This window comes from Catharus ustulatus, chromosome 5 (genome assembly GCF_009819885.2).
Source record: "Catharus ustulatus isolate bCatUst1 chromosome 5, bCatUst1.pri.v2, whole genome shotgun sequence".
In the NCBI taxonomy this organism is placed as follows: domain Eukaryota; kingdom Metazoa; phylum Chordata; class Aves; order Passeriformes; family Turdidae; genus Catharus; species Catharus ustulatus.
The window spans coordinates 24,140,307-24,159,837 of NC_046225.1; the positions used below are offsets into that span (position 1 = coordinate 24,140,307).

A 19,531-nucleotide genomic window follows, 5' to 3' on the forward strand; every position below is an offset into this window, starting at 1 on the left:
GGAAAGGAGCTCATTAGGCAATTGGATGAAGTGGCTTGACTTTCAGTTGCTCTTTGGGACATTTTCTCCTAACCAGGTCAGAATGTATCTGCAATGAGCTGTGATCTGGTTTTTAAGTTATATTGTTTCTGGTTTACTTTCCAACTTTTAATTTGTGTATCACCAGTAAGAGTTGGTTGTTTTAGGGTTTGTTTTTTTTGTTTTTTTTTTGTTTTTTTTTTTTTTTTTGTTAGGGTGACAGGATAGTAGAGGGAAAAAATAGGGTGAAAGTTAAAAAAAGTAAGAAAAAAAAGAAAAAGAAAATTGACTGTAACCTCTGACTGTTGCACTTCTCATATTTTTAATGTGTTTTGTATTTTATGATAAAGGGTGGATCTTACTTTTTTTTCTGAATGTGCCCTTTCTGGATACAATTTTATTACTCTGCTCTGTGAGTTCCTGTGCTTGTTCCTGCAGCAGTTCACTTCAGCCTGTTGCCTTTTTATATTAGCATCAGAAATACCTATTCCTTTTTGTTATTGTTACAATACTAGCTTTACAAAAATTTATTTGACAAGTGGGAAAATTGTGATCATGTAACTTCATTTCCAGATCTTCAGTTCATTAGCCAACTTGGCTAAAATCTATAAAATGTACCAATTCTATTCACTTTGAAGTTTTAGTAGCATTTCTGTTGTTGTTGGCAAAGTTTCCACTGTTAGTATTGTGGTCCCCTGAGAGAATTTGTAACTTGCAAGAAACCTTACTGGTATGCAGACAGTAATATCCCCGGCTTTGTTTTATGCTGTGTTGTGCCATAATAGTTTTATGTCTGTTTCCATTTGACATCTCAATTAGTAACTTATTGGAATCACTGTTTTCCTTTTTGAAACAATCTTTTTTTCAGTCTGCCCATGAAAATAAAATTATTTTCTCGTTAGCAGACATTAATTTGAATATAAAAATTAATATAGTTGTCCTGGAGAGATTTTTATGCTCTTTGCTCCAAGAGAGTTTCTTTCTTTTGAAAGAAAAATCTATTGTAGATGAGTGTAAGGTGTGATGGCCATAATACTCTCACATCTTTAAGTGAAACAATGTGTGTAAAACAGGCTGTGATTGTATTGCATTGCAAAGAAGGCAGGATGTTGGTTCACGCATCACATTTACAAGGTACCCCATGCATCATCTGATTATTACGCCTCTCTCTGGCTTTGTGAATTTTACTTTGGGAACTTTAAAATACACTATTCCTTTTAAATACACTATTCATTAATAATTGTAGTTATTTTTCTGGGTTTTTTTACTATATTTAAAAAAAAGTAAATATATTCCTGTGGAGATTTGAGTTATTTATAACATAAGATCAGATATAAAATGTGTGTTGATTCTGAGAGTGCAGCAGAGGCAGTATGTTAACCCTGGCACAAGTGTGATTGTAACTGTTCACCTTTCAGTTATTTCTAATCTCTTTTGTCTTTAGCATGACTTTCGTTGCATATTCTAAAAGGGAATATTTGTATGTTCAAACCAGATCATAGTGTTACAATAGTCTTGGAATAAAATAGGAAGTTTTCTGCCAATTTGATATGAGAAAAGGCATTTCTGGATTTTCATAAAGTTTAGGAGCCAATACATATGCCTGGATTGCCATTTTCTTACCAATTCTTACATTTGTTACAATTCATGGACAAATTCACAGGGATTAAATCACCTCACAGGAATTAACTCACCATTGCTTATAAAGATACTTTCTTCCCACCTGTTACCAGTTTTCTTGATTTACACATGAAGCAGCTGTTAGTACAGATTCTTCTTTCATTTAGATACTGAGTGGGAGGGAAAAAATACTGTCAGCTGCAGATAGGAGTGATTGTAACTGTTTTTCATGGTTCTGTTGCCACAGAGCTCTTGTGTTTAGACAGAAGTGTTGTGGAGAAGGAAGATAGGCAGGCAAGATTTGGTTGCTTTCAAAAAACAAAGTCTGTACACAAGGCATAGCACCTTCTAGAACATAAATGAAACATTAGTAAATGGTAAAAGAAGGTTAGACGGCATTTATTTGTGGTCTTTGCTGGTCTTTTGTGTTCCCTGTTTCTTTGTTGTCCGTGTGCTGGCCCTTCCAGGGGATGCAAAATTGAACAATCAAAATTGGTGCTAAAATTAATTCTGAAGGTGTAAACCTGTAGTAAAAGTTGTTTTTATTTGAGATAAGTAAAAATACTCATAAATTATGAGTATTAAAGTAAAACAAGAGTAAATTCTTAATATACACATAAGCACAATGTATGAAATATTCAGTATATTCTGAATAAATCTATTTTAAAAGTTCAGAAATTTTTGTGGGATGAACCATTTTCTTAGTCTCAATAAAATTTGATATACACTTAATATATTTTTTTTTAGTTAAGGCCAGGATACAGTGTTTTCCTCTCCAATCTTTTCCCTTTTATTTCCTTCCATGTCCCTCCTGCTCCCCACCATGTATTCATACCTTTCTTTCTGAAAAGGTAGATTTGGTTTTTGGTTTTTTTTTTTTTTCTGTTTCATGAAAGAAGAATACATTTTCTGCCGCTGGGAAGAAAAATAGCTTGTCTTCCAAAATACTTGAAAGTGACTGTCAAACATCAGATTCTATGTAACATTTTGGGCTTTATGTTAGGAGGTGGGAGCCCAGCTTTTCACTTAGCAAATTTTCTTATTCAGGAACTGATTTGAGAACTACTTGACATGGTAAGAGATAATAGTGTTATTTCATTAAGAAGTCATTAATTTTAGGCTGGTTTTTGTCTAGGTTTTTATCCCGTTTTTTGGTAAAGATGGCAGCCAACAATGCAGTGCTGAACAGACTGGAGCAGAAGGGTGCAGAAGCTGATCAAGTTATTGAGTACCTCAAGCAACAAGTTGCCCTGCTCAAGGAAAAAGCCAGTAAGGATTTACCTATCTTATGCTAAACCTATTAAGCAGATGGTTAACAGTAAATGCTCATAGGAGAAAATGAGAATATTTAGTGGTGTCATTCACTGTCCTGTGTTTAGTGGGGTTTTGTTGGGTTTTTTTTTGTTTTCAAATTATGGAAATTTGATAGGACAGGATTCCATTTGAAGGGAGTAAGGAAGTTGGAAAGAATATGAGACTATGCCTTATCCTGAATTTATTACTGTTTCTTCACAACTATGGCATTCGTTCAAGAGTGTCATACCTTCAACTTTGATATTTTGTGCTTAACTGTATCAGTGGATAAAAGTGCTCTGTATTACAAACATTGTCAAAGTTTTTCTGTAGGTTTCTTGGAATTTTTTCTTGTGATTCTGTTTAGGGAACTGAGAAGATAGTATATTGAAAGACAACTTGATTAAATAAGTATTGTAAAAATTGTTATTTCAACAATAAAGAAAATAATTCCTAAGCATTTTTGATTATGTACTCCTTGAAAGTTTTCACTTTTATGCTGTTTGGCTCACCATGTTTCACTTTTCTTTGAAAACAAACCTATCTGTCCAAAGTGATGAATGCTAGTTACTGAAACCTTTAATTTAAATGTGTCTGCTTTAGTCTTGCAGGCATCTCTCCGAGAAGAGAAGAAGCTCCGTGTAGAAAATGCTAAACTGAAGAAAGAAATTGAAGGGCTGAAACAGGAGCTGATTCAGGCTGAAATTCGAAATGGAGGTGGGCAAAAAAAGTGCTATTCTCATACAACATAGATGTAATTAGTACAAAACTGTCTTAATTCTTCTTGATTTCTATCATTCTATATGTGACTCTGTGGTATCTTGCAAATTCTGGATTTTCCCTGGTTCCATGCTGATGACCAGTTGATTGATTCCAACGTTTTAATAAGCTGCAGGCCTGACAACCATATACTAAACTTAATCAGACGTGGGACTAGTTCGTTGTATTTTTTTGTTCAGTGTCTTTCATAATAAACCGTGAACCTCACTGATGATAGTGACTTCTGGTAATACTGTAGAAATTGCTGCATGTCATTCAAGAACAGTAACTCTTCTTGCTACTTTGAGTATTTGAACTAGCATGACTGAAAAATCGCTATGGAAAAATCAAGCTATGATGCAAAGTATAGATGGTCAGGGACTTACTAGGAAAGCTGTGGTAATGTAAATTTAGAAACAATGTGTTCTGAATTTATGATTCCATGCTTTGGACCAGCCTTCCACTGAACTTCTTTATTTGCTCTTCTCTGTGTAGTTCCATTCAGCTTCTACTATCATTATATGCTTCATATTAAAAAGAGTAGAGGGGGAAAAAAAAAACAGAACTGAAATGTTTCAGATGCACTGTGTTGTCTTTTAAAATTATTGCCAAAAAATCCTTTTCTGCCCTCAACAGTTATTGCTATTAACCCAAGCTATCAGTATTGTAAATTATTTAAGATAGCATCCAGTGTATCTCGATGTACATTTAACTGTACTGAATGTTCTACTGGTGTAAAAGCACATTCAGTCTTCAAAAAGATTAACATGTTGTGAATACAGAGAATTCTCTTTCTCCTTTGGATGCCAGTTAAGCCTTTTAATGTACTAAACCAAATCATTAGTTACATTTCTCTGTTGTCTGTTAGTCTGCAGCAGTTCTTGACAGGTGCAGGATATTTCACAGAATGTGTTGTGCTTGAAAGAGGTCTCAGGGTATATTGGTTTAAGATGGCAAAGGAAATGCTTGATGTGTATCTTCCTTTAGTTAGCTAGTTCATCTAAATGGTAGTAGGACTTAATTCAGATCTTTTCTTTTGAAGGAAATAGATGTTTGTTGGCTTTGAAAGTACTAAGTAGTTGAGCACAGAAAATAGATGGACCTAGAAGATCAGAAATATCACAAGATACTTTTTCACAAACTTGAGAAACAAAGACTTTCCCCAACTAGCAAGCAAGTGGTTGTTGGTACAACAAATCTCATATTCAAATTATTTCAGAAAGTTGTTTATAAGAATATAATTTGTGCAAATCACTTCTGTGCTAAAGAGGACAGGCATGAACTAACAAAGTGCAGTTCTTCAGGAAAGTTAGTAAATATCTGAAATGTAAAACAAAACGTGTATGCAGAATGCAGAATTCTATAATGGTGACACCAGAAGCATTATCAGTCATTAATGACAAAACAGCCTGGATTGAAAGGAACTTCAAAAGATCGTCTCCTCTATCCTTTCTTGGGAAAGGGAGTCTTGATGGTACTGTCTTGTGCACTGCTGATGCTTACCCAGTGCAATTATTGTGTTAAAAGCCTTGAGGAGATTTTTGAGGAGCAGAATGTAGAAGAGAGGTGATTCTTACACTTTTATCTGGTAAGATTGATAGTGCGATGTCTAGAATTCTCTATTAAAAGTTTAAAAAGAGCTGTTGAAGGTAATGTGGAGAATTTAGGGAAGTGAGAAATCAGCAGATCATGTTAGGGCTGCAGGTAATTTTGTTTTATTCAGGCTCAGTTTCTTAAGTTCTTGTTTCTTAATTGTGAGAGTTGAGGGAATGATCTGAATACACTATAAAAATGATTTTAAATTATAACTGGTTTATAGAATAGTCTCAGTATGACAAGAGTTAGTAGCTGTAAACTGAAACTAAGTAAATGGGAAATAGGAAACTGGTAGAAAAAATAACTAGATGTTGAAATCAACTACAAAAATAGATGTTGTTGGCTTATATATTTTCTTGTATTTAGCACTTTTTCACATTTAAAAAATGTGTAGTCAAACACTTTGTTTTAATTGATCGTAATAATCATATATAGATTGAATTCTGAAACATGTTTTGTAATGTGGTTCACTACTCAGCAGTTGTGGATTAGAGTATTAAGCAAATTTTTCAGTTTTCTCTGCTTTTTCATTTATACTGTACACTTAAAAATGTCAGTGTTCAAAGTTCTGGTACTGCCTCTAACTTCCATGGTTTTGATTTTAGTAAAGCAGGTTGCAGTTCCCCCTGGTACAACCCTTTCTACAGCTTCATTTTCAGAGGACATTCCACAACCTACAGCAGTTACAGCATCTTCTGGTTCCAAAGATCAAGTTAAAGGTGAGGATGAAGAAAAGAAAAAGAAGGAAAAAGTAGAAAAAAAAGGTAGCTCACTTTTCTTATCTCTGAAAGACAGTTGAGGTATTTAATTTATGCAAGTGCTTTTGCATGATTTTGAGCACAAAAAAAAGGTTTCACACAACTGCAGTAGGAAGAGTCATGTGCTAGCTCTTGAATCTTGAAAGTACTTGAAGCTAGTGAAGGCTGTCAGATAAGCTACAGATTCTTCTTTGCATGGGATACATGCCAAATTCTATTTAATGTGACTGCACTTCCTCATTTAAAAACCCACCACCAACAAAAAACAAGGCATGTCTGTTGGACAGCTCTGCTTTTGTGCAACTGTATCTTTTAACTTAAACCTATGTTTTGCAGTCATTCTCTTATGCAGATTATTATTAATTTGCTATGATTAGGTTTGTAGTTTTCAGAATTTGGATATTATGATGGTGCACTGTCTCTCTTATTTTTTGGTGAGCTGTACAGAAGCTTACAAGCTGTTTTAAATTTTTTATGTATTTCAGCCTTTGACACATGAATTAATTAATTAATTAATTAATTCCACAAAGCTGTAAATACAAAAGCAGAGGCCACATGTCGTATCAGGCAATTAATTTTTTCCCTCAAGTATTCAGTGGCTATAGAGCAAGTATTCAGTTGGTAAGGAAAAAGAAAACCTTTCTATATATCAGGAGGGGAAGTACTACACAAGTAGCTTAAATTCAGTCAAACATAGATCACAGAATATTCTGAGTTGAAAGGGACCCACAAAGATCATCAAGTCTACCTCTTAAGGGAATGGCCCATACAGGAGTTGAACCCACAAGTTTGGTATTATTAGCACCACACTGACCAACTCAGCTCATCTCATATGGAAAGCAGGGTTAGACTTTTGCCTTCTGCTGAAATATAGCACGAACATTAAATAGTAACCGTGCACAGGCTGTTTCTGTGGAATTCAGCATATGTTGAAGGTATTGCATTTAACAGTTCAAGTAACCAATATGTAAAATTTGGTTTTAAGTCTAGAAATTGATGAAATTATGGACTATCTCAGATCCCTTGGCTTTCTGCCACCTGTGTAATCTCTTTCCTCTCTGGTTATTCTCAATTTCTTTGTTTTACTTCTCGTAAACGTCATCTGTGTGATTTCTCTGATATTGATTCTGGACTGACTCTGACACTGGCCAGAGGAGTGCAATTTTCTCCTTAGCCTGTGGCATTGACAGGGATATTTTCTATGTGTCTGTATTTATACACGTCATGTTCACATTTGCTGTGTTCTCTTTTGAGGAAAGACTTAATTTCTCTTGTAAAGGAATGTTGTGGAGAACAGTGTGGTATTATACGAAGGATAAACTTAGCAGTCTTTCAAATTATCTTAGATATTATATGTTAGCTATTTTGATTTGGATTTTTTTCCCAGTTTCTCTTATATTATTGTATCTATGACTGATTTTATTAATCAAATTCTCAATTACATTAAAAAATCCTATTCATAATCACTAGGGCTTTGCATTCATCATAAATGAACAAATATTTTTAAAGAACTGTTGCTTATATTTTAAAAAATTGCCTTATTATTATCAAATGTACATTTAATTTCAGGCCTGTACTAGAGCAATGGTGAATGAAGTTAAATTGCATGTTGTGTCCACTTCTCCTTTTTTGTTCCCTTAAGAAAGGAGTTTAGTTTACATTTATATGTAAGTTATCTTGGATGAAAAAATAGCAGATTATGCTTATTTAAAGTAAGCACATCTTAGACTTTATTAATCTCCCAGAGATTATAGCAGTTAAACAAGTCTTGAATGTCTCTAAACAGCATAGTCTTGTCTACAAATGGGATGTAACTTGCTCATCTTGAAAGGAATATTGCATATTTTTTGATTCTATGATTTAAATAAACAATTGAGTGTGGAAAGTGTTGCTTCACTATTGTTTTATACTATAGAGTCTGTATAGATGATGATCATGCGGTAAAGACACCACACCAGGGGAAATCTCGGAAGCCATGAGCATTTTCATGCACTGTTGTGTTTGGGAAGTGCAGAATGTTGGCTAAGGTCATCTTGGAGGGTTGCATTGCAGCTGTGGCACTGCAGCTGCAGTGACTTCACAGCTCCAGACTGTCTGCAATGCTGATAAGCTCTCATAACCTGATGGACTGTGATTCCCTAGTTTCCTTTTAATGATGAAACACCATGGCAAGGCTTGCTGGTAGTTGCTAATTATTCACATAGGATGATCAGGCTTATTGATGTGGCCTTTGTCAGAGTATGTGTGTCACTTATACACATTAGCTGCACTTAAATTCAGGGTGACTTTGCAAACAGGAGGTGGTAATTAGTTGAGGTAATGATGCAAATTGAAATGTGTATGACCATTCATCACTGGAAACTGGTAACAGAGGTGCTATCTCTTTTCTTTTGTGTTTTGCACAGAATTTATGCTTATTTCTGAGAGTGTAGCTCGCTTTTCTCTTACAGTAGTCATATACATTAGTTATGCTTTTTTTAATGTTTCTTTCATGAACAAAATGTTCTCTTAATAGGTGAAAAGAAGGAGAAGAAACAGCAGCCAGCTGCTGGAAGTAGTGATGCAAAACCTGTAGACGTTTCTCGTCTGGATCTTCGTGTTGGCTGCATTATTACTGCTGAAAAGCATCCAGATGCAGACACTCTGTATGTTGAACAAGTGGATGTTGGTGAAGCAAGCCCAAGGACTGTTGTCAGTGGTTTAGTGAAACATATTCCTCTGGACAAGGTATTGACAAAATTATTTACTGATAGCTTTTCCTTTCCTAAAGTATCTTAAGGCATTCATCTGTTTATAGGATATGTTTTTATTCTACTAAAGGATTTGTACTGTCATGAAAACAAAAATAAAATACAGATGGAAGTAATGCTTAACAATATTTGCCAGAAACGAGAGAAGTACCCGTACCCCAAATCAGTTTCTGATTGCAGTGCTTCTATCCTGATATCTTACTCCAATTCCTCTACCATCAGTACACACTGGCCTCCTAAACTAAACAGATGTTAATCTTCTTTAGGTTTCCTAATATTCCTAATATGTAGTAGAGAAATCATAGTAACTTTTTTGGTATGATCCAAACTTTTGAAACCTTTGCCTTCCAATTGTCTTTTATAGCCTGTTGAAATATTTGGCATGAAGTAAAGCGGAGAGCATGTAAATTAAACTTAGCTGGCAATGAGTAGCTTAAACAACAGTGGAATACAAAACGTATATTTTTACTTCCTTGTGCAGAATAGAATCTGTGTCTGCTTTTTTATTTGATACACTTTGGATTTGACACAGATGGCTTATAGGTGCCTTTGAACAACCTAAGACTTCAAGATTTAGTTTTCCTTTCACACCTCTTTTAGAGGGTGAGAGGAATTGACTGAAGGCTGCTCTGAAATTCAAATGCAAGCTTGGCATTTAAAACAGTGTTGTGTAGAGCAATTGCAAAATGGATCATGAAGAAATTGATCTTAGTCTGGAAAAAGCTCCACTTTCTTAAATGACTTTTCAATCCTTATTTGCACGTTGTCCCCATGGTAAGACTGGAAGCATAGGAAGGTATTAGAATTGTGATTGTTGATTTTATGCTACAGAAAGTTACTAAACCAAAAAAAAACAAAAATCAAACTGCAAACAGTAACTGTTCTGCACTGATCACCTAATGGTGTCCACTTACTGGATTTGGACTGGGCAAAATCTCAACTTGCTTGCTTTTAGCAGTCTGCTTTCAAGCAAGCATGTAGAACAAAACATTTTAAAAGCCATTCTAAATAGACTTACAAATCTGAAGTATATAGAATGAAATCACAACAGGGGTCTTTTCTCTTTATCCTTCTTTCTAAGTGGAAAAATAATCTGAAGTACTCATTAAGGATCATCCTTGAACGTTCTTTAAGAACATTTTTGTTTGTGTGTCTGTTTTTGGTTTTGGCAAGTCTCTGTTAAGACATTAAATTCTTAGGGGCAAGCTTCCATCTTTGTGTTTTTTGAAGTGTTCAAAAATGTGAAGGCCTGGCATGTGTCTACTGCCATATATTGAAATAAAAATATATACGTCAGATCAAGGACCGTAGCCGTAAATTTATTCACAAAAAATTTCAGCTGTTTATGATTTTGGTGTTTGATGTGGTAATTTAGCAGTGTTTGAGGCTGTAGTATTTGTATCATCTGATTTTACTTTTGGTTAGGAAACACAGTATGTATCTTCACTAACATTTCGGTATGCAGTGCAAATTATTTATGGGTGTGAAAACTTCTGGCATGCCCACTTTATATGTGAAATACTGTGGTTTTTTTCACATGGTGGTGGAGCCACGTCAGATGTTGCACCCTTTTTTTGTCATGAGCAGTTGTGTCACAAGTAACAGGGATATGGAAGGATCTTGGCATGTGGTGGACTATACCATTACTGAGCTCTTTTGGCAGCTGAGGACAACTGGGGAAATTTCTGAAATGTCAGAAGGGATTGACAGCTGTTCTGCCACTGCATTTGACTTTTTGAAGTGGATCTCTGTGTTCCTAGCATCAATACCTGTATCAGGCAACTGTTCTTGAAATTCAGGCAATTCTCCAGTGTCACTTTTTGTCACCTCCTGCTCTTTAACCTATGAGAACCTTACATTAGTGATCAGAAGTGAAGAACAGGAATACAGGAAATGTATCTTACACTTTACGAGAAGAAAAAGGCCACCATCATCCTCCAGAAATGCTATTCTACAACCAGTCATTGGAAGAGAATACATTGCAGTTACATCTGTTATGAATGATATACTCTGATTTTTGTAGCAGAAACTTTTTCTTCCGCTTAGATCCCTTGAAATCTTTTCTTTTTAGGTTGTTGTGATGTCTGCCCAATAATTAGCGTTCCATTCATTAATTGTTATTCAGTGCTGGATAATGCTACAACTTGCATTTCAGTCACTGACATGGTACAACCATTTTTTGTGTTTTGCGCTACTTATTTCCATAGCAATAACTTGAGAAATTTTCAGTCAATGGGCTGGCTTGAAACTTATGCAACATAATTTTTTCTTATCAACTACTTCATTTGACTTTATATTTTTGCTTTTTACGGTGTTCTCCTTGGAAAATATGTGGTATTTGCAATAGTTGATCATATGAGTTTTATTAATTATTAAACCTGCAGATTTGTACTGTGACACACAAAAACCAAAATCTAGAAACACTTATATATAATGTGTACTTAGTAGCATGAAAATTTAGGTGTCTTTACTTTGTCTCTTAAGAATGTTCAGGGTTTAACTTTTATTCAGTTTGAAAATGGGGTTTGTTTTAGAATGTAAAGTGTGGCAGTTTTTCTGAACAAAGAATATTTTCTCTAGTTTACTACTGTAATTATTAAAATAAAGCAACAAATGGAGAAACATAGTTTTACAGGTTTTTGCTAACAGATTCAGTGTATAGTATATACAGCCATTTTCAGTGGTTTGAATATACTCGTGGCATTTAGGTTAACTAAGATAAAATTTAAGATTCAAGTGAACTCATTATGTAAACGACCTCTAAACTTTCAGGATACAGTTTGAAATTTTTACCTATGGACCTAATTTGTACACTGGTTTTGTTGTTGTTACTTTTAGTATTATCACATTAAATTATTATCATCAGTAAATAGTGCTGTATTGAAAGTGGACTAAGGTGGTGATCTGTAATGAATGAAGATGGAATGCAAGTGAAATGCATCACCTGGTTTTTAATTTTCTAAATTGCATATTTTATATTTCCATGATAAATATGTCACATTTCAGCATTTAATCCCTTATTCACTAGCCAGCTCTTAATGGGTTTAAATGCTATTTTACTGGTGTCCAGGCATTAAAATTATGAATCTTTTGCTACTCTTACACTTCACTTTTTGTGGTAAGATTTCATCATTATAATTCTTTCATTGTAATGAAATAATGGGAGTCCCCCAAACCAGATGGCATTTTAAGTACTCACATCCTTCTGTTTTCCTCCTACAAGATGCAGAATCGGATGGCAATACTACTCTGTAACTTGAAACCTGCAAAGATGAGAGGAGTAGTATCTCAAGCAATGGTGATGTGTGCCAGCTCCCCAGAAAAAGTGGAAATTCTGGCTCCTCCACCTGGAGCAGTACCTGGGGACAGAATCACTTTTGAAGGTTTTCCTGGTAAGTAGGTATTTGGGAAGATGATAGGAACGGGTATACCAAGGTAACTTCAGTATTGAAGCACATAAAACAGCTTTTTTTAAAGTTGATTGCATTTTTGTTGAATTTTTCTGAATTAATTCTATTATTTTTTGTATTACAGTGATAATATTGTGTACAGTAAATTCATGAATACAAGCCGCACCTGAGTATAAGCCGCTCTGTTGTTTGCAACGAGGACCCGCGTGCAGCAAAGTTGCCAATTAATAACAGAACCACGGCAGGGCGGGGTTTACTGGCTCGGCTCGGGCTGTGCAGGCTCGGCCTGCTCGGGGCTGCTGATGGGGACAGGTGGCCCAGCCTGGTGCTGCCGCTCGACGGGGCCGCTCGTGGCCGGCCGCCGCCTCTGGGCTCACTCACCCTGGCCCGGCGCTGCCCCATGGTGGCAGGCAGGGACGGAGCCCCCCGCCGCCTCCCCGAGCCGCGGCAATGGCGGCCCCCCCGTCTCTCCCCTGGGCTGCGGCAGAGGAGGGAAGGAGGGAGCTCTCCCACCTTTCTCCCCGCCCTCCGTGCTGCCTGCAGGGAGCCAGGCTCCACCTGCGGCGCAACAGAGTAACATAATTTGTAACAATCGCGAAATGCCGGCTTTTACGAGCAGGTGCTCGGCTCTGCACTCTGGCTGGCACTTCTGAGGTTGTAAATGTCAGAAAATTATTCACATGTTAGCCACTCCTGAGTATAAGCCGCATTTCCGGTGTGGGAGCAAAATTTTAGTCAAAATGGTGCGACTTGTATTCGTGAAACTACTGTAAATAAAACATTGAAAATACTTTATCATCTGTCAAAAAATTGAAACTTGATAAAGTTGTACAGAACTTTCATGTAAAATACCCCATTCCTTTAAGTCTCAGTAAGTATTTCAGTTTTGAAATATATGGATAAACATACTTATACTTGGCAAATTACAACAAGCAAATGTAAAGCGTCTTTCACAGTGTCTCAGTGTAAGTGATGAAGTATTAAATTCCTAATTCCAGCTCTTCCCTTTAATGAAAGTGTCAGAACTTTGGGTAGATTTTTTTTTTTTTGAGGGAGAAGGGATAGAAGGGGTTGGAAGTCTCCTATTCATGAGAGGAGGCTGTATTATTTAAAACACCAGGGGTTTTTTGTGTGTTTGTCTGGGACAAAATGTCTTTTTAGGTTTCCAAAGTCAGAAAGTCAGATGCCAGTTCATTATTCTCAGTCTGAAAGGGATACAGTCAGATGAGCTTCTTCTGTTGCTGTATTTGTTAGCACTGTTATTTTGTTATTTTTTATAGTGGTTACGAGTGTTTTCATGAGGAAGTGGTGATTCATTATGATCCCAGTAAAAAAGGACACTCTTACTCTCAAGTGCCATTTAAAATGCTGTTTATTGGAGTTGAGTCTGAAAAAAGAGACTAGTGTAAGTAATCTTACGTGGCACAGATGATGGGACTGCACTTGCAGCACGCTGTGCATTCCTTGTCCATAAGGAGAATTTCTTCCCTTTCCATTGTTTGAGTTATTGCCGTATATTTTTTACTCATTGTGACTGTCAATCATAATGGAAGTTTGTGTGATAACTTGGTGCTGCCCTGTTGGAGGACACACAGGTGTCTCAGTCTCAGTTGCTGGTGCCACATGGGAGCTGCCTGTAGACTCCTCTCTTACAATCAGCTGCCTAGATTTATCCTGCACCCTAGGAATTTAGGAATTTGTGCAGCTAAGCCCAATCCCAGATCTACTCAGGTCAGCTGTTAAGTGGACCACAGAGGTCTTTGTGAACAGTGCTCTTTTGGTTAGGATCACTCCATTACTTTAACTTGAAAAAACATGGTCCAACTCCCTGTATTTCTCATACTGAAAGTGTATGTGTCTGCATTAATCAATGAAGTATTCATCTTCAGGATGAATTGTTCAAAAGTTAGCTCTCGGATATGAGAAAATAGTGTAACTTTTATTTTCTGCATAGAGCCAAATGAACCTTTTTAAACTATAGCATTTCTGACAATTTATTTCAGAGATACATATGTATGTGTATATATTTATATAATTAAGAGTGAAATTGTGATGCTTTAAAAGAAAGAGCATTGTTTCCTTTATCATATTCTAACCAAGATATACCTGTCTAGGTGTTTTATGAAACAGAAAAATAGCTCAGCTTGTTGTGATTTAATGCTCCAATTGAAAATACTTTAAAATAATACTGTTATTTAAAAGGAAGTGAGTCTGACAACATTTTGATTTTTTCAGTTTTAGTTTCCTATATTGAAAATATACCAGGCTTGCTGTTGAAATGCAGAATTCATTAGCTGTACTTAAATTTTAAGTGCTTCAGCAATTGCACTGACTGCTTTGTAGGAATACTCACTCATGACTTCTAGTAATTATCACATATAGTGAGTAAAAATGGATTAAATGTTGGATCATTTTTAGCTGTGATAATCACAGGTAACAGATACACTCATACTGCTTTCTGTTGCTGTGGAAATGGATGTGCAAGAGAGCTTCAAGTTGTAGAAGAAACACTGCATCAGCTCTGGAAAACGGTGTAGAAGTTCACCCCTCAAAAATGCCCTGTGCCCAGGTTTAGGGGTTTTCTGGTTTGCTTTTGTTTGAGATACAGCTTTCCTCCAAATTTGTATCTCAAGTGGCTTCATATACCTGGTATTTAAAAATGCAAGAGCTGGTAGTAGTGCTATTTTCTGTTCACTAGCATATCTGTTCTTGTACATGACTAATGAAGTGACTTCTGTCAAAATAATTGACTGTTTAACTCCAGGTGTTTGGCTTTTTTACGGTGGCAAAAAGCTTTTCCTAGAGAAAATCAGTTATAGAAACATTTGTTCTAAAGTTATTCCCATGTGTTGTGGTATGCAGACCCTGTGTTGACATTTTGATCCTTGAAAGATACAGAATAAGTTAAAAGTGGTGTGTGAGTGTTTTAGTTCTGAAGTTGTGGCTTACAGCCAGTGAGACAAGGTTTTGTGTGGATTATATCAGTTTCCTTCTGGTGGACAGCCAAAGACATGGGGCTCTGATAAGTGGCAAATGAAGGTTTTTATAACCCCTTTGCAAGGTGTATATATCCAGGGCTGTAGATTGTAGTCTGAAATGTGGCACTGTTTTCTAATGCTTCTTAAAGAGCTACTTGGAAAATTTTGTAGGTCTGAGATTTAATCTAATCATTAACTTTGAAAATTTGCCTAATGCTTAATAGTACAGAGTGGTCTTCTTCTTACATAAAACTTATTTCAAAGAAGTCTCAGACTTGTGATTTTACTGTCTTGAGTAGAAAGATGCAAAAAAAAACATTAGTAGATGGAGACCTACAAAATGCTGGTGACATCTGCTTCTGTAAATTTATTTGTTGGGTACTTGTCTTTTCAGTGTTGGTGTTGCAAGCTAAGGGGGAAACCCATTGGGAGACTGGAAAAGTGTTTCTCAGTTTTTAATGGGATTGAACATCTGTCTTCTACTCACCTTTTTTGTGTTGAATCCTTCCACTTCTTAGCTGCTGTCTCCTCAAGGACCGTGCTGTTACCAGGAGGATAGACTTGTTGTGTCAGATGTCACTTTAATTTCGCTGCTTAATTGTAACCATTTATATTCTGATCAATTTTTTGTTTTAAAAAGTAATTGTAAAGCATAAAGATTTGGTTGGAGTTCTGAAGTTAAAATAGAAAGGACAGCTGGGTCTTACTTAAGTTTGAAATATGAAAGTCTGTGAAGCAACAGAAGCACCACCAGCAACAATAAAGCAATTTTAAAATGCTGTCTATCAAGCAGCTTGGAATTGAGCTATTTTTAAATCTTCTCTCTTCGTTATACAAAATATTCATGAGATACAGACTAATTATCTTTGGCCATTTTAGTCAAAGTAAACAAATGGTATCTTGTCTCAAACCAATTAATTTTTTTTTTCTGTAGCAACTGGAATGTTTACCTGGAACCATCTGGAGCATTACAGAGGAATGATTTGATAAGGAATGCTGTTGCCTGGAGTACTGTTCTGTTTATTTATTTGATGTTTTTGCCCTGAATGGAATTTTTAACACTGTTTTATACTCCAGTCTATGAATCTTCACAGTCTCTTAAGCATTTTTTGCATTAAGAACTTTATCAACTTTTTATCCATCTTCACTGGAAAAGGTCTAATTTTTAAACCGTAGAAAAATTGTTCTATCTTGAGAGTGTAAATTCTATAACCTCCTACACAGTAATTGCCTTAAGACAGCATTAATACTTGAAGATTTATAGCTAACTGTGTAGTCTTTTTTCTGATAACAGTATCAGTTGCTTTGATGCCACAGCAACCAAAAATCTGTTACTTAAATTATATAATTAAATTACCATTTGGGTCTAAGAATCACTAGCAATTTAGTAAATTACTACCTCTTTGAAAGAATAAAAAGTGGTAAAACTGGAGTGCAGTCATTAGCCTGTAGTTAGCAGATTTATTTAAAGAAAGCTTGAGTGCATGGATGCTTTCCTTCAGCTGAATAGTTAAAATCCACTGTGGGTAAGTGCTATTAAGTAAAGTCACACATCACTGCGTCCTTTTGCCCCTTGCTGGGCTGAGATGTATTCCTTCAGTATTTGTTGAGCTGTTGCAAAGAGGAGAGGTTTCTTGCTTATAATGAAAATAGTTTTGTAATATTAAAGCTGCAAGATGAAATGACATATTTAACAAAATTGGGACCTCTTATTTGGCCCATTTTTGGTAAAGAAAGTGGAAAGCTGATTAAACTATTAAAAGCTTCCATTTATTTTATTTATAGAAACTCTTCTGAAGAATATTTTCTGGGAAGAAGGAACGCAGTGAGGAGAAAGGCATAGGAAAATGCACAGCCTAAAACTCTGGTAGTATTTAAAATTGGTGCCTATGCTAATCTAATATGAGCTCACCACAGATCCCAAGGGAGCTTGGTGCAGGATTCCAAAGAAACTTATTAACATCCAAAGTGTGTTTTTTATAATAAAAGTCAGGAGGTTTTCTTACTGAAAAAAAAAAATCATGTGCTTTTTATATTTGCGGAGAGGAAGGAAAATGTACAATGTATCACTTAACATTCTTTTTAATGATTTTATTAATTTATATGCATTCACTGTGGTTTAAATCCAAGTTTGTTCATGAACCTGAGCATTAACATAATTTATTTTTGTGAAAATGCACAATTGACTCGAAACATTTAATAATTTTTATTTCGTAGTGTAATTATTTTTTAAGTAAGTATTTAAGTAAGGAAAGTACTTAAATACTTTAAGTAAGTAAAGTATTTAAATTTCTTCCTCTGTTTAATATTAATTAGAAAGATTCTGTAAAGATAATTATTCATGTTGTGACTGATTTTTCTTTGAAATACTAAATGCACTCTGGTTGTGAAATAACTTGGCTGCATTATTAAATACTGCTCTGGTAAGGCTAGCTTACTTCACAGAGAAATCTGACCTAGTCTGCTTCTTTTGCATACTTAGAAACTACAGAATTAGACCCATCTAGAGACAGAAATGACCCATGTTTGCAGGCATTGAGAATGTGAGTAGACAGAACTATTGAAAACATTTAAAGGAGAGTATCAATAAGGCATAAAGCAGGCTGGAATGAGAGTAGTTGATTTAACCACTGGTTGGTCAGTCAGTCAGGACTTACCAAGCAGTGATGATTTTCAACCAGCTACTAGAAAAAGGTATGTTTAAATCTCTGTAGTCTTACAGTTTTTCTCCTGAATCTTTGGGAACACTTTGTTAGTGCAACAAAAGAGTACTTGATGTTCTGCTCACTTGGAGAGCTCTTCCCCTGAGGGGATCTCAGAGAGGATATGATTCCTAGGATTTGGGTTTTGATTCTTGCTTGTTCTGAAACTTTTGATGTTGATAGTTTGGGCACAATGGTGCCAGTATGGCACTACAAGCAAGTAAAGACATATAGTGTAACAACAATGAAATAGCATGAGATTCCTTTATACATTTAAGTGTGCAGTCCTTGTGGGATTTTTCATTTGTCTTGGCTGTGTGACACACAAGAAGTCAAAAACACTCAATAATCTTATGACTAAATTATTTCAATGTTTTTTTAATAGAATCTATATTGTAGAATTAAGAGAATTAATCTATATTAGAATTAAGAGATTAAACTTACTGTACCTTTGAACAGAAAATAATAGTACAGTGAATTGGCTGTCTTGTTTTATCTAGATTATGTCAGTAGGCAGCAGTCGATCTTTGCAGCAAGATTATTTAGCTTGTTTTATGTATGTACTTTGCATTTCATGCTTATTTAAAAATAGGAAAAATGTCCTTCACTGTACTGTCTAATTTGTTGACAATATTTCAAAACATTAATAGAAAAGCCTGCATTTTGTGGTCATTAGAGATCCTTAAATAATCAGATTTGCTAGTGTATTTAATTACTGTCAAAACCTCTAGGGTGTAGGTATCTTATCACAATGTATCCCTGGAAACAAGAAACTGAGGTTTATCGAGACTGAGGCCGTAATTGCTGAAACTCTAGCTAATCTCTACTGCTTCTGTTGTTTTGGACACCAGAGCTTGTCATCAAACAATAGAAAGCATAGCAGAACAGTGTTGAAACTTGGGGCTAAAATTATATGTCAGTGTTCTACCTCTGAACTATTCTTGTCTAAGTTCATTGTTCCTCAACTGTAACAGCATCTGTTAAATGCATGTAATTGCTTAGAAAAATATGATTGAATTCTAAACTTAAGATGCTGACAAACCTGTCTTGATGAGCAGTGTACTTTAGTGGTCCATATGTACTTAATTCTTGGGAATTCTTTTGGTCTGTAGTATAAACTAACAGTAATGGTTTAATTTCTTCCTTTTGACAGTGCTTGTTGTCTGATACAACTTTTTTACCTTGAAAGATCCTCATTTTCAGAGAGGTTCTGGAGACATTTCCTAGACAATTCCTAATTCCAATCAAAGTTTTCATTTTGAGAATCAAAAGGAATGTTGGGGTTTTTGTCTCTTAAAAGTGTGTGCAATGATGCTGTGTGGGCTGAAATAGATGTGTAAGTACATAGCGCTCTTGCTCTGTGTGATATGAGGTTATTCTTTGTTTTGAAACAGGAGAACCTGAAAAGGAACTTAATCCAAAGAAGAAGATTTGGGAGCAAATCCAACCTGATCTTCATACCAATGACCAGTGTGTTGCTACATACAAAGGAGTTCCATTTGAAGTGAAAGGAAAAGGAGTGTGCAAGGCAGAGACCATGGCAAACAGTGGAATTAAATAAATTAATGGTTATTAGAAACTTTTACAGATGTTGAAATGGAAAATGATGCAAATACAATAAAAAACATGAAATGCATGGCTAAGACC

At 35.5% G+C, this 19,531-nt stretch overlaps 1 protein-coding gene across 4 annotated transcripts in view; it reads left to right on the forward strand.

Annotated features, from left to right (window-relative positions):
• Positions 1–19,527, forward strand: part of AIMP1 (aminoacyl tRNA synthetase complex interacting multifunctional protein 1) — a 35,134-nt gene extending 15,607 nt beyond the window's left edge. For 2 of the 4 annotated variants that reach the window (XM_033060544.1, XM_033060545.1), the window contains exons 2-7: positions 2,774–2,907; positions 3,535–3,648; positions 5,892–6,050; positions 8,560–8,771; positions 12,018–12,186; positions 19,279–19,527. In XM_033060544.1, coding sequence (XP_032916435.1) covers positions 2,774–2,907; positions 3,535–3,648; positions 5,892–6,050; positions 8,560–8,771; positions 12,018–12,186; positions 19,279–19,445 — 955 coding nt within the window. In that variant the 3' untranslated portion in view covers positions 19,446–19,527. Of the gene's footprint in view, positions 1–2,773; positions 2,908–3,534; positions 3,649–5,891; positions 6,051–8,559; positions 8,772–12,017; positions 12,187–16,967; positions 17,219–19,278 lie in introns of those variants that run through there. The other 2 variants (XM_033060546.1, XM_033060547.2) reach the window with 2 other exon arrangements.
• Positions 19,528–19,531: the final 4 nt, after the last annotated feature.